Source organism: Micrasema longulum, unplaced genomic scaffold, assembly GCF_059751315.1.
Source record: "Micrasema longulum isolate JH-2025_06_02 unplaced genomic scaffold, ASM5975131v1 h1tg001138l, whole genome shotgun sequence".
In the NCBI taxonomy this organism is placed as follows: domain Eukaryota; kingdom Metazoa; phylum Arthropoda; class Insecta; order Trichoptera; family Brachycentridae; genus Micrasema; species Micrasema longulum.
In genome coordinates, this window is record NW_028278326.1 from 59,222 (window position 1) to 71,431 (window position 12,210).

The 12,210-nt window shown below is 31.9% G+C and overlaps 1 protein-coding gene across 1 annotated transcript; it reads left to right on the top strand.

Annotated features, from left to right (window-relative positions):
* The first annotated feature begins 2,319 nt into the window (after nucleotides 1-2,319).
* On the top strand, nucleotides 2,320-11,484 carry LOC148276844 (palmitoyltransferase ZDHHC6). The gene is made up of 8 exons (XM_088233676.1): nucleotides 2,320-2,524; nucleotides 4,502-4,683; nucleotides 5,927-6,011; nucleotides 6,118-6,245; nucleotides 8,237-8,407; nucleotides 9,091-9,303; nucleotides 9,545-9,732; nucleotides 10,639-11,484. Exons 1-8 carry the CDS (start codon nucleotides 2,470-2,472, stop codon nucleotides 10,799-10,801), a joined length of 1,185 nt encoding a protein of 394 aa, XP_088089802.1. The 5' UTR covers nucleotides 2,320-2,469; the 3' UTR covers nucleotides 10,802-11,484.
* Nucleotides 11,485-12,210: the final 726 nt, after the last annotated feature.

Below are 12,210 nucleotides of genomic sequence, written 5' to 3' on the forward strand. Positions count from 1 at the left end.
AAATACGATCCAAAATAGTAAGAACACATAGTATTAAAAGCATAAGACACAGTACTATAAATTATTTATAGAAATTATATTAATAACTATCACCACTAAAAAGATTCAAGTAATATTTTTGATTGCTACACTTTTAGATTTACTATTTGACTTTTCATTTTTTAGTTAATTCGGTAGTTTATATTTTTAATATTTTGAATCTTGAAATAGGGCACACATAAACATATTCTTATGTGTGCTCTTATAATAATAATAATGTACATATATTTCATTTACAAGTTATTTAACACATATTTATCTTCTGCTTGAATTTTGTTATTTTTTTCTTCATAAATGTCTTTTTCCATTTCATAATATTTTTAACAACCTTATATAAAATTGAATTTTGTGCCTTTTTTCTAAATAGGAGTCAGATTTTTCTTTTGTATTGTGATTCTGTTCATGTTGGCTTTGATATTTTTTTTTCCAAAATTCGGTGATTTTTTAAATTAATAATGTTATACACAAACATCATCGAATTGTAACATATTTTTGGCTTATATGCTAGTACTTTTAATTCATTTAACATCAAATTTGCACTTGTGGATCGACTTTTTTTCAAAATGATTCTTAAATCTTTGGTTTGCAATAAGGTTAGTTTGTTTATTTTTTTTTGGTTTGATAAAAATTATATGCTGCTACAGTACCTAGTTAATGTGTGGTTCAATAATTGTGTTTTCAACAATTTTGCATGAATCCTGAAGAAAAATCTTCTGATTCTTTATTAAATTGGGAACGGTCAATATTTTCAAAATATACTTCGCGGAACTTCGTTGAGCAAAATTTAGATACATGAAGATTTTTTGAGTTTTGTGTATTGTGGTTATGTCATGATTAAATGTTCATTTTAAATTTGCGTGTTCAGAAAAGCTTATGATACTTTTCTTTTAAATATATTGATTAACCCTTATTAACATTCACTTAAAAAATGCTTTTTTATTCATACTCTGTTGTAATTAGTAATATTTTTTACACCTTTTTAAAAGTTTGTCTGAGTTTTTTGTTTAGTTTTGATAGTTGTTTTTATATACATATTATAATATATCGGTACATATATATTTTTGTCACACATATTAAAAATAAATGTAACGCGCAGAACAATTTTAAAATGATTAAATCATGTATTCTAGGAACTGTTAAATAAATAATACATAATAATTAACTAAAAGTTATTTAAGTAAAATTTATTATTTGAGTGAAAAAAAAATAATTTCTTAGCTTTTACATAACATTACTTATCTATTATTTTTTTTGCGTGTACGCAAATCAATATAATTTCAGTACGTAGTTATAATAATATTTATGTAAAACATAATATATGTACCTATTGATACAACCAACGATAAAACTTTTTTGTTTAATTTAAAAAAATTGTAAATGAACAAAAATTGTTAAATTTCATTTTCTACATATTTTTTTAAAAATGTAAAAAAAAATAGGTTCGTTGTAAACTTATAAGATATAGTAGATGTATATACTCTAAGGATATAGTCAATAGAGATCGATCGATAGAGACATCAATCAAAGTAAGACGTGCAACTAACAGAATAGTTTTCTTATATTATCTTGTCATTATTTTTATAGAGTTTACCTAGACAAGAAATACATTATAAATACGAACAAATCTGGCAACATTACTATGCTAATGATTGAGCTTTAGAACTGTTGCTAACTTCATTGTAAATATTAAGAATATTCAGGTGCACCAACAAAACGGCATAAAAACTAGATGACGAATAGGGTTGTTCTCAACCGATTTAAATTATAAAACAGCCGGTTCTTTTTCCTTTGAATTTAGAATCAGATTTATATGTATTTAATTCAAACTATTTAATATCATAATTTACATTCTTCTATTGATATACGCATAATAGAAAACCAAGATATTGATGATAAGTAAATATTAAAGGCAAGTATGTTACAGTACAGTATTCGCAGCGTACCTTGTTTTAAATACAAAACACATAAAGGCAGGATAATCAATACCGATTACATACGTTTCAGGTGCCATGCATGTCCAAAATCCATGAAATTTTCGAGTTATTTTTTTTTTTTTTTACTTTTAAAAATTGATCACAAGTAAGTATAAAATTAAACACTATTAAAAACAATATTCTTAAATCAATATTGAATATCCGCCTAATCGGAGTCAAATCCAAGATCTCATGCATGGTGGGTAACGTGCTAACCACATGAGTTACGGATTTTTTTATGGATAAAAAACAGTAACCGTTACCAGTTCTAAAAAAGAAATCGGGTGCCGGTCGTTCCGGGTCGATCATTGTAATCAAGAGCAATACGTGCCATCACTAGTAACTAGTAACTAGTCACAGTGACAGATAGAAAAAATCAAAATAATAAGTTGCGAAGTTTGATTTTTGAGTTGGTTTAATTGAATAATGATTTGAATATTTATTGATATGCCCTAAAATGTGTTTCGGTCCACTTGCTAGAATATGCCACTGGGGGCCTTTAATAGCACTAGGTAAGATTTTTAGCTATTTTTTGAGTTAAGAATTTCTTCCACTATTACAAACGACAAAAAGTATAAAATGCAACGAATTTATCTTTACATACCAACTAAATATTAACAATCTAAATTTCTCGCGGTATATCTTTCTCTACAGCTTTTTATTTTTCCGTCGTTCGCTTTATTTGTTGAGAATACATAACCTTGTTTATTTTTCAGTAGGTATCTATTGTAATGTAAAAAGAACACGAACTTGATAACTTTTTGGAAAGGCTTATCTAGTTAGCAGTATTTTTGTAAACGAGGACTGGATTTCACCCCCCAGGCAGTTATTAACTACTTGAATGTCAAATTAGTGGGGCGCAAAATGTACCCAACTGCCAATTTTGCCTGCGCGCACTGGTTTTTGAGCCTTTTTTTGCGATCGCAATAAAAAAAACGTTGAAAACGGGACATAATCGCTGATGAATTGCAATTCTTGGTTGGCCTCTTTATAAACTGTATTTACCTGCTTTTAACTCTGCAATAACGTCTATATTAGATTATAATACGACATTCTTACAGTGATAACCAAAATTTTGTACTCTGTCTTGGAAAAAACGAATGAAACAAAAAATGCGTCGCCAAACTGTGCATGTATTTTCAATAAAAAATACAGGCTATCAAAAAAGTAGAAAAACAGTATGGTATTTATACAAATACTGAATAAAATGTTAGATATCACATAAAGTATTATATATCTCTAAAATCTTTATATTTTACTATATACTGGCCTGAACAATGTTTTAACGTTTTTTTCCCTTTTTTTGCACCACACAGGCCGGGAGGCCCAATTACAGTGGTGAATTACATCACAGAACACCCAGGCTTGAGAAAAAACACATTTAATTTTTTTTGTGTTCTCACTGGGAATTGAACCCGGAACCTTCCGTGTGTGAGTCAAGCGTCTTGACCACTACACCACGGAGGCCGTCGTTAACGGAGAAACGTTAAATACTTTTCGCAAAAAAGCCCATGGGGAATTTATTCCGCCAACTGTCACTTTATTTGAATAATCAAATCAAAATCAAAAAAACCGAAATGAAAATCGTTAAGGAATGATTTGACAATCACATGTTCGTGCATTTTTGATATTGTGTTGGTGGAAAGCAAACTCACGCTCATATGAATCCAGCCAATGACAGGTTATAAGCTCTGCAAATGCCTAGACTTCCGTATTCACTTCTCCAAAATTTTCTCCAACTCTGTTGTAATATGTTAAGCTTATATAGCTATTCAAATCCACGTTTTAAAATGTTTTCAATTAAAATTATTACTTTGCATAAATTTGTTTAAAACTTTATTTCTTATGTATAAATTATCTAAAAGACATCTTACGCTCCGATCAGCTGGATACATTTATACACAGATAAAATAGAAGCATTTGGCCAGCATCTGCCTGTCTTCAGCCTTTTTGGAGGCTGTGTGAAGAAAGACACTAGTCACTGTTGCCACCAAGCCAGTCCATTTTGTTGGTCTCCATGTAATCAAAATCCTTCAATCCGTGCCTGAACAACTAAATTTATCATTTCTGTTGGCCTTGTGATGTGACTAAAGTCCACGTCGATGTATGATTATGTGGAGTGTTTGTGACTGTGTGTATAATTGTTTGTAGAGTGGTTGTCTAACTCCTCCGCAGTTCATTGCGACTATCAAAATAATTATAATATTATTTATTAACCTATTATATCTGATGAATGAATGTGAATAGTTCTCATCTTTACACATAACATGACCATACCATCTCATCCTGCCTTTTTTCAGTTTTTCAGCTATCGGTGCCACTTTAAATGACCCTCTGATATACTCATTGTGGATCCTGTACATGCCACCACCTGCCCGGCGCAACATTTTCATTTCAGTTGAATGCCACTGTTGTTGTGCTTTTTGGATATTGTCCGGCATTCTGCACCTACATAAATCTATAATTATGTTAATTTAATTTGATTAAAGGCATCATCAAGCTAATAACATGGGTGACTCTTCACTGCCTTAGTATGTGGTGGCCACCATGGACCTCAGTTGGTTCTACAGTCAATGCTGGAATATTTCTTCTGTTTGCCGGAGCCACAATCTTTTACTTCCTCTCCGCACTGACTTCAGGACCAGGATTTGTGCCCCTCAAATGGAAGCCGGTATTTCAATTTCTATCATGCTTTTTAATTTTTACCCATTTTGAAAGTTTGTTACTAAAGTTTCATTTTATGCAACAACCATTTTAGTGTAGATAATTTTAAAAATAATAATCATAAAAGGAACAGTACACTTGAGGAGATGTACCTACACGTTTTTATTTTTTATTCATAAATTAATATATATTAGATTTTTACATCTATGCATTAAGGTTCATATAAATTATTTTAAGTTGTAATATTACAAAGTTATTGTGATATATTTACACATTTTATTAGTAGGTATAATTTTCTTGTCAAGATTACATAAAGAATTAAACATTTACATATTTTTATTTGAGAGTTTGATATATTCAAAAAGTTTGTGAATTTTTCGTGGAAGGTAATTGTTGCTATGTATATACAATTTAAAGAAAGGGTTAGAACTTTTATCTACATAAAATGTACTTTAGTAGATCAATGTTTTATTATTAACACATTTGCGGTTAGCGATTATGCCAGCCATAGCCGTCAAAATTGTGTCTTTTATTTAGGAAATGACGGCTATAGCCATCAGCCCATAAGACATTATAGCCTATATGAAATTGAAGTTATTATATAATGGTATGAGGAGATATTGTGTCCCTATAAAAAAACAGTTGGCGATAAAAGTGTCTCAATATGTCTGTCAAATAAGATTTAATTCAAATCATCAACTACGGTCCAATCAGAAGGAAAATATTTCATTAAGAAAGTTTTAATATTTGTCCATATGAGTAGATTCTATGAGAAAAAAAGTGTCTGCGAATGTGTTAACCCAGTGATTCCCAAAGTGTGAGCCGCGACTCAATAAATTGTTTCGTGTTGAACCCTTATTGAATGCATTTGGACACACAACCAGCCGCCGCAACCAAAACCATAGTGGTTGTCCAGTCTCAATATGGATATTATCGAAACAGTTGAAATTAGATATTTTATATTATCCCAAGAAAAATGGTATTCGTTTTTTATTTTTCGTTGTTAAATGGGTAGTCGCTTTTAAAAAGGTGGTAAGCACTCCTGATGTATTAAGGGAGCCGCGTAAAAATCTGATGTATTAAAGCAGCCGCAAACCAAAGAAGATTGGGAACCTCTGTGTTAACTTATTTTACGAAAGTAATTATTAAGGGTACTGAATATTTGAAATTAGCTTTATCAACTTTTATTAAACTATTTTAGGTGAATTAAAATGTAATTTGGTAATATTCAAAACTGCTTTCTTTTTCAGAAAGATACCGAGGACTGTCAGTATTTGCAATATTGTGCTGTTTGTGAAGGTTACAAGGCTCCAAGAGCTCATCATTGTAGAAAATGTAAGAATAGACTTATTGAAATTATCTCTTGTGATATGTGATAAAATCGGCTACTTATTAATTTGAAATATCTCAAATGATTAAATATTTTAATTTAATGTTACAGGCGGTCGCTGTGTAAAAAAAATGGATCATCATTGTCCGTGGATCAATGGGTGTGTTGGTTGGGCCAACCACTGGGACTTCTCACTGTTTTTGATATTTGCTGTTTTTGGCTGCGTTCAAGCAACTACAGTAAGTAAAGTAATCTCAATATTTGATGTGGTAACTTTATTTTGTGTAAAATCAGTTAATTAGATCTGTTTTGAAACACTAGTGTTCCTTTGTCAAGGCTTAAAAAAAAATACTACCGTACATTCACGGAGACTGGACTGCTGTGCACCACGAGCCCACTGCGTGATATTGCATGATTGGCCCATTTCACACCCCGGCAAAAATCTACACGGCATGATAAAATACAATATGATGGATCGATATTTTTTATTTTACAATTATTTGTTTAATTAATGCCTTGCAAACGCAATAACCAGTACATCATGAGACCGACTAATCTCCAGTAGATTTCCTTTTGTAGGATTTTTACTTGAGAGTACTCGCTAAATTTAAATTATGATTTTGATAAAATTATCATTAAAATCTCTTTTGTTAAGTTTTACTATACCATTTGAATTAGGTTGTGGTCCCGTGGCTAGTGTTGCGGACTCACGGATCAGAGGTTCTAACCCCACACTACCCCAACTTGATTTCCATTTTCTAATAGTGAGTTATTTACAACTCGTTGAAAATGGTCACCAAAATTTTAATATTTGGGTAAATTATAAGAATTCTGTTACACTGTTACACAGTGTGTAAAGTGGCCACTTAAACCAGCCAATGACAGGTCATAAGCCCTGTAAATGCCTAGACTTCCATATTCCCTTCTCAGAAAAATTTTCCCTCTCTGTTGAAATAAATTTAAATTATAAGAATGCTAATATTTCTTTAAAAAATATATATTAATGAACCGAGGCATTTTTTTTGTTGTTATTTTTATTGAAGTCATTAACTAAAAATTAAAAAAAAAATATGTAAATATTATCAATTTTAAATATACCAACAACCCTAATAAATGTCAATCCACTATAGTTTTACTGTGCCGTTTAGATTAAGATGGTATGTGTGAAATAGGCTATTCTCCCTCGGGTATCACGTGTTATCTGGTTGGTTTATTTGGAAATTCTTGTAATAATTTATTTATTTATTTAAATGCCCTAGTAGGCTTTTACATTATGAAAAATACACAGATATGGTAAATATAAACTTTAAACTACATAGTGATGGTGTATAAAATAAATTAATACAATAATACAAATTCAATTGAAAGAAACTAAAATAAATAAAACCATACAAACAATAGGGACTCGAACACAAAATGGCTAAATGACCCAATAAATTATTCTATCGTTAATAAAAGTCTTTCTTTAAATTTGGATATTGAACAGCAAAAGATATCAATAGAGCTTAATTCATTGCCAAGTTTATGTAGTCTCTGAATAATTGCCACTAGATTTGTTTATATAAAATAGCGTTTTGTTAGTCTGACGGGTCCGAGTCAATGGTACATCAAATCCAGTCTCGAAGATGTCGCGAAAGCGATGAAACCGGTCACTGGATATTCCAAATTTGTGGATTAAAGTATCACTTGTGTTTTATTTATATAATAAAGTACATGAAATGGTATGAGTATTAAAATTTTGACATTACACCACATTGATAAGCATTCTTGGAATTGTCATCCATGTGAAAGTTTTTATCATAAATATCATAATCATAGAGAATCTTTGTCATCCAGTGCGCCAATATTGAAGAACATTCTCATCACATCAAAGGTAGGTCCATTCCCGTGCTCTTTTCCTTAATTCAAATACTCCAACTTCGAAAAAAATTGAATGATATTTGTTTTACATTATACAGTTCGCTTTTTGTTTGCAGTGGTATTGCTTTGGACTTTGGATTAGAGATTCTATATTTGTTTTCCTCTCTATCTCAAATATTATTTTTTGTGAGAAGTTATTTTTTTTACAACTAATTGACAATAGTACAAAATTGGCATATGGCTAAAAACTTTTATAAATGCTTTAATATATAACTACAAGTATTTTTCAACTCTTGTTTCTTTTGTGTGTCGATATCCTTTAGAAACATTTGACAAGATATCTCAGCCTATGTAATTTTGTTTGTTTCAGATACTGGTAGTGAGTTTGTACCGTGGAATTCACCGCAACTGGTATTTGTACTATGGATCTCGTAGTGAGCCCATAGTAGAGTTTACAGTGTTGTCTCTCACTATGACAGTGTTAGCTCTGGGACTTGCAATAGGTGTCGTGCTAGCTGTAGGAATGCTGTTTTACTTTCAGGTAATGCCCATATTTTTTATATTTTTCTTTCTTCCTCCATCAATTTTTGAAAAGAGAGTGCTGGCTGGCGATCGTCTCCTGGAGGCATCTGTTATATCCCATATGCTTCGTTTAGGAGCAAATATAAGTAATTTTTGGGCCTTTATAAAGTTCATTGGATCTTAAAAAATAGGCTCATCATCATTCCCTTCTCGCACCTAATGATGCATAGGGCACTGCATTGGTACACCAATCGCAGCGTATCTTGATCATTTTTTGTTACATGAAGTAAGGTGATCAGTCTTACGCTTCAGGTACCAGTCTAGGGACTGAAATATTATAGTGTAGTAAATTTCATATCAACCGTGTCGGGAACCGAACCCGAGACCTCTCGCATGGTAGGCAAGCGCGCTGACTATTACACCACGAGCCCGAATTATAGGCTAGTGTCTTCTTAAAATTCTTAAACTCATGAAATAGTGGTTAGTATATTTGTTTACTGCGCATTAGATCATAGGTTCGATTCCTGACAAAGTAAAAACAATGCATACTTATTATTTATGTATGTAGAATAAACTATTGTAGAAGCTTACTCCCATAATTTTGAGCTATTGACAATTGTAACAAAACTCATTATCATTGTTGAAATTATTCTGCATATTATTTAATGTACAACAATAATAACAATTATCTTTCTTTTACAGTTTAAAAGTATTGTAAGGAACCGTACTGCGATTGAAGACTGGATAGAAGAGAAAGCTAATCACAGGCTTGTGGAGTGTGAGAAGGGACCAAAGTTTATATTCCCGTATGATCTCGGGTGGAGAAGAAATATTCAAGAGACATGTAGAAGATGGCCGGCTGGAGATGGCATAGTGTGGCCAGTTGCGGAAAATTGCCATCAATATACGTTAACTGTAAGTTTAAAGTATTTATTTTATGGAGAGATCTTAATGTAATGCTAATTTTAAATTAAGCGATTGGTGCTGACTAATCATGTTTTTTATCCTGGAGTGATTGAATTATAGACCATTCATAAGAAAAAACATATGAGTCAAACGATATAAGCCACAGATATCTGTGCCTTGGATCTGAATGGATCACTGTCAGATTATTATTTTTTATCAGAAAAAAACTTAAAAGAGATTTTCTTTTTAGGTCGAACAATTAAATCAGAAACAAGAGAAGAGGGTGCGCATGCGAGTATATCAAATGGATAGGAATGTGCGGGGAAGCTGGTTCCCCGTGTCAGCTGGTTTTAACACAGTTATTAGACCACCCTGTACTGATGAGTCCCGAATCGCTCTACAGAAGGGAGACAATATAGCTGTCACTAGATGGCGCCAGTATGTATTTATTTCATAAATTTAACCAATAATGAAATTATGAGGAAATTTTGTTTGTATTTCTTGCCATCGCAGTGTTGCGATTACAGTTTCGCGGATGCGTGGTACTTACTTTGACCTATTGAGAAAGAGTTGATGCCATTATGTGCCAGAGTAGCAATCAAGTCGAAAGCATTCGTCCAGGATTCTGGTTCTATTGCACACACAGAACTGTATTTTTCATTCGCCTGGGCACAGACAGTTGTAAATACTAAATAAAACTATGTATTTATTTTGTGTAAAATCACTAAATTCAAATTAATGTGCTGACCGGTTTGGAGCAAACCGAAAACCTTTGAAAAAAGACTTAGTTTTAAAAACGCCTAGTAATTTGACAATAATATAATGACTGTGACATGGTACAATGTAAAATAGTTAACAGAGCACAAATAAATAATTTCACTCTGTGTAAAAGTACATCAGCTCTGAAAATCGGAATGATCGCTAATTTATAGTGAATTAATGATACTGCTATTATCATTAATTCACATATATCAAAAGCGTATTATAAAAAATATTAGATTGCTTTTTCATGAACTTTGAGTCAGGTTATGCTTCACGTTGTGGATTCTCAATCAATGGTCCGAGTATGTTCCCTGTTTCTCCACAATTTGATTAGTACTCTCTAGCAGGGTAATTTATTTAGTTGAAAACGGTCCAATTTTTTTGTATTTTGGCAAAATATCTCCATGCATATTCAAGGCTGGTATTTTGAACGCTCTCCTAGGGGTAGGGAATGCGTTGCCAGCATATATTTACATGCTAGCAACGCTTTCCTACCCACGCGAGCGCATTTAGAATCGCACTGCTGGAGTGTCTTATTTATTGCAAATTAAAATTTTAAATATGGTTTTAATGATTTTCTAGGTACTGGTTATTTGGTGAAAGGATCGACGAACACAAAAGCTATTCTCCCAAAGATCGTGTCAGAGGATGGTTTCCTAGAAATGCAGCTACTGAATTGACCGGTGACCTTGACGACCTTTATGAGTGTTACGAAGAACAATTAGAACCTAAGAAAACTATCTAAATCATCCTGTTATTAGCCAAAAGACTGTTATCATTCAATTAATGTTCATCCTATTTATAATGAAATTTTTACTAGAGAAATTATTTTTCAATATCTTTCTATTTTATCTAAAAAAACTTAAACATCAGAAGTAATGTGAAGGTAGGATTACATTGTTATGTCATGGTGTGTTGGGGAGGTGTCTAGCGTATATCGCTCCTATATGGGCAGATTACATTGCTTAAGTGTTGTGTGACGTGACGCGCCACTATGCAGTCCTGATTCAACAATGTTTAGTCTTTGCCAGGATGCTAAAGAGGGTTATAGCTTGCGCAACACAACGCAACACGCCACAAAAATATGTTTATAGAAACGTCTTTTTAACACATTGAGTCACTGTTCACAGCTACGCAAGTACGTTAAGCAAGCTAAGCAAACACTATAATTGATCAATAAAAATTATAGAAGAGCCCTCAACACACCACACCACAACAAGGCAATCCTACCTAAAGTGCTTCATTTACTATTATTCAAATACCACCTTGTTATTTATTCCCCGATTCATTTGTTCTTTCTCATTTCTTAAATATTTAGCATTTAGACATTCTTTTAATATGTCATTTCTGCAAGGCATGTTAGGTACGTATTATATTATGTTCCATACCAAATTAATTGTTTTTGTGAACATGTTACGTTGATTTGAATGCATTTTTATTCATATTACTTGGTAAAAGTAAGTTGAATTTTATATTTAATTAATGTTCCATTAAATTAACAAGAATAGTAGGTAGTCAGACAATGTCACAAGAGTATTGAAACTTTGTTGCTAACAAAACCAAATGGATTTAACTACTGCCTCATTTATTTTTTAAGCATTCGTTTTATTTAAATTTATTACAACAGAGAGGGAAAACATTTTTAAGATGGAAATATGGAAGTCTAGGCATTTACAGGCCTTATGACCTATCATTGGCTGGTTTAAGTGGCCACTTTACACACCGTGTAACATTCATATTCCATATTCCCATCTCAAAAATGTTTTCCCTCTCTGTTGAAATAAATTTAAACATGAATAACTCCCTAGGGCCAGTCTGCAAACATTTGGACATACTTAAACATTGCATTCATTTTATATCAATTGTAATGAATGTATAATGACTTTGTTGTTAACTTTGAAAATTATTGTGATTTTTAATGTTAAATTTTACTTCTATTGATCAAATTTGAACAGCCTACACTCAGTTGGTCAAAAGGTTAATGAAATATTTTTAATTATTCATATTTTAACACACGATGAAGTAAATCACATCAAATTAGGAAGATTTTAATTAGTCATTAGTCTACAAAAAAACGAATGGGTCAAAAGGACATGGTCGTGACTCAACTACTCATTTGAGTAGTTGAGTCGCCTTCTGTTTGATGTGCGTATG

Excerpts from the sequence above, each read along its gene's own strand:
- LOC148276844 (XM_088233676.1), top strand. The coding sequence starts at position 2,470 with ATGTGTTTCGGTCCACTTGCTAGAATATGCCACTGGGGGCCTTTAATA. Across the intron at positions 6,246-8,236 it reads GCTGCGTTCAAGCAACTACA|ATACTGGTAGTGAGTTTGTA; the intron begins GTAAGTAAAGTA and ends TGTTTGTTTCAG. Across the intron at positions 8,408-9,090 it reads GAATGCTGTTTTACTTTCAG|TTTAAAAGTATTGTAAGGAA; the intron begins GTAATGCCCATA and ends TTTCTTTTACAG.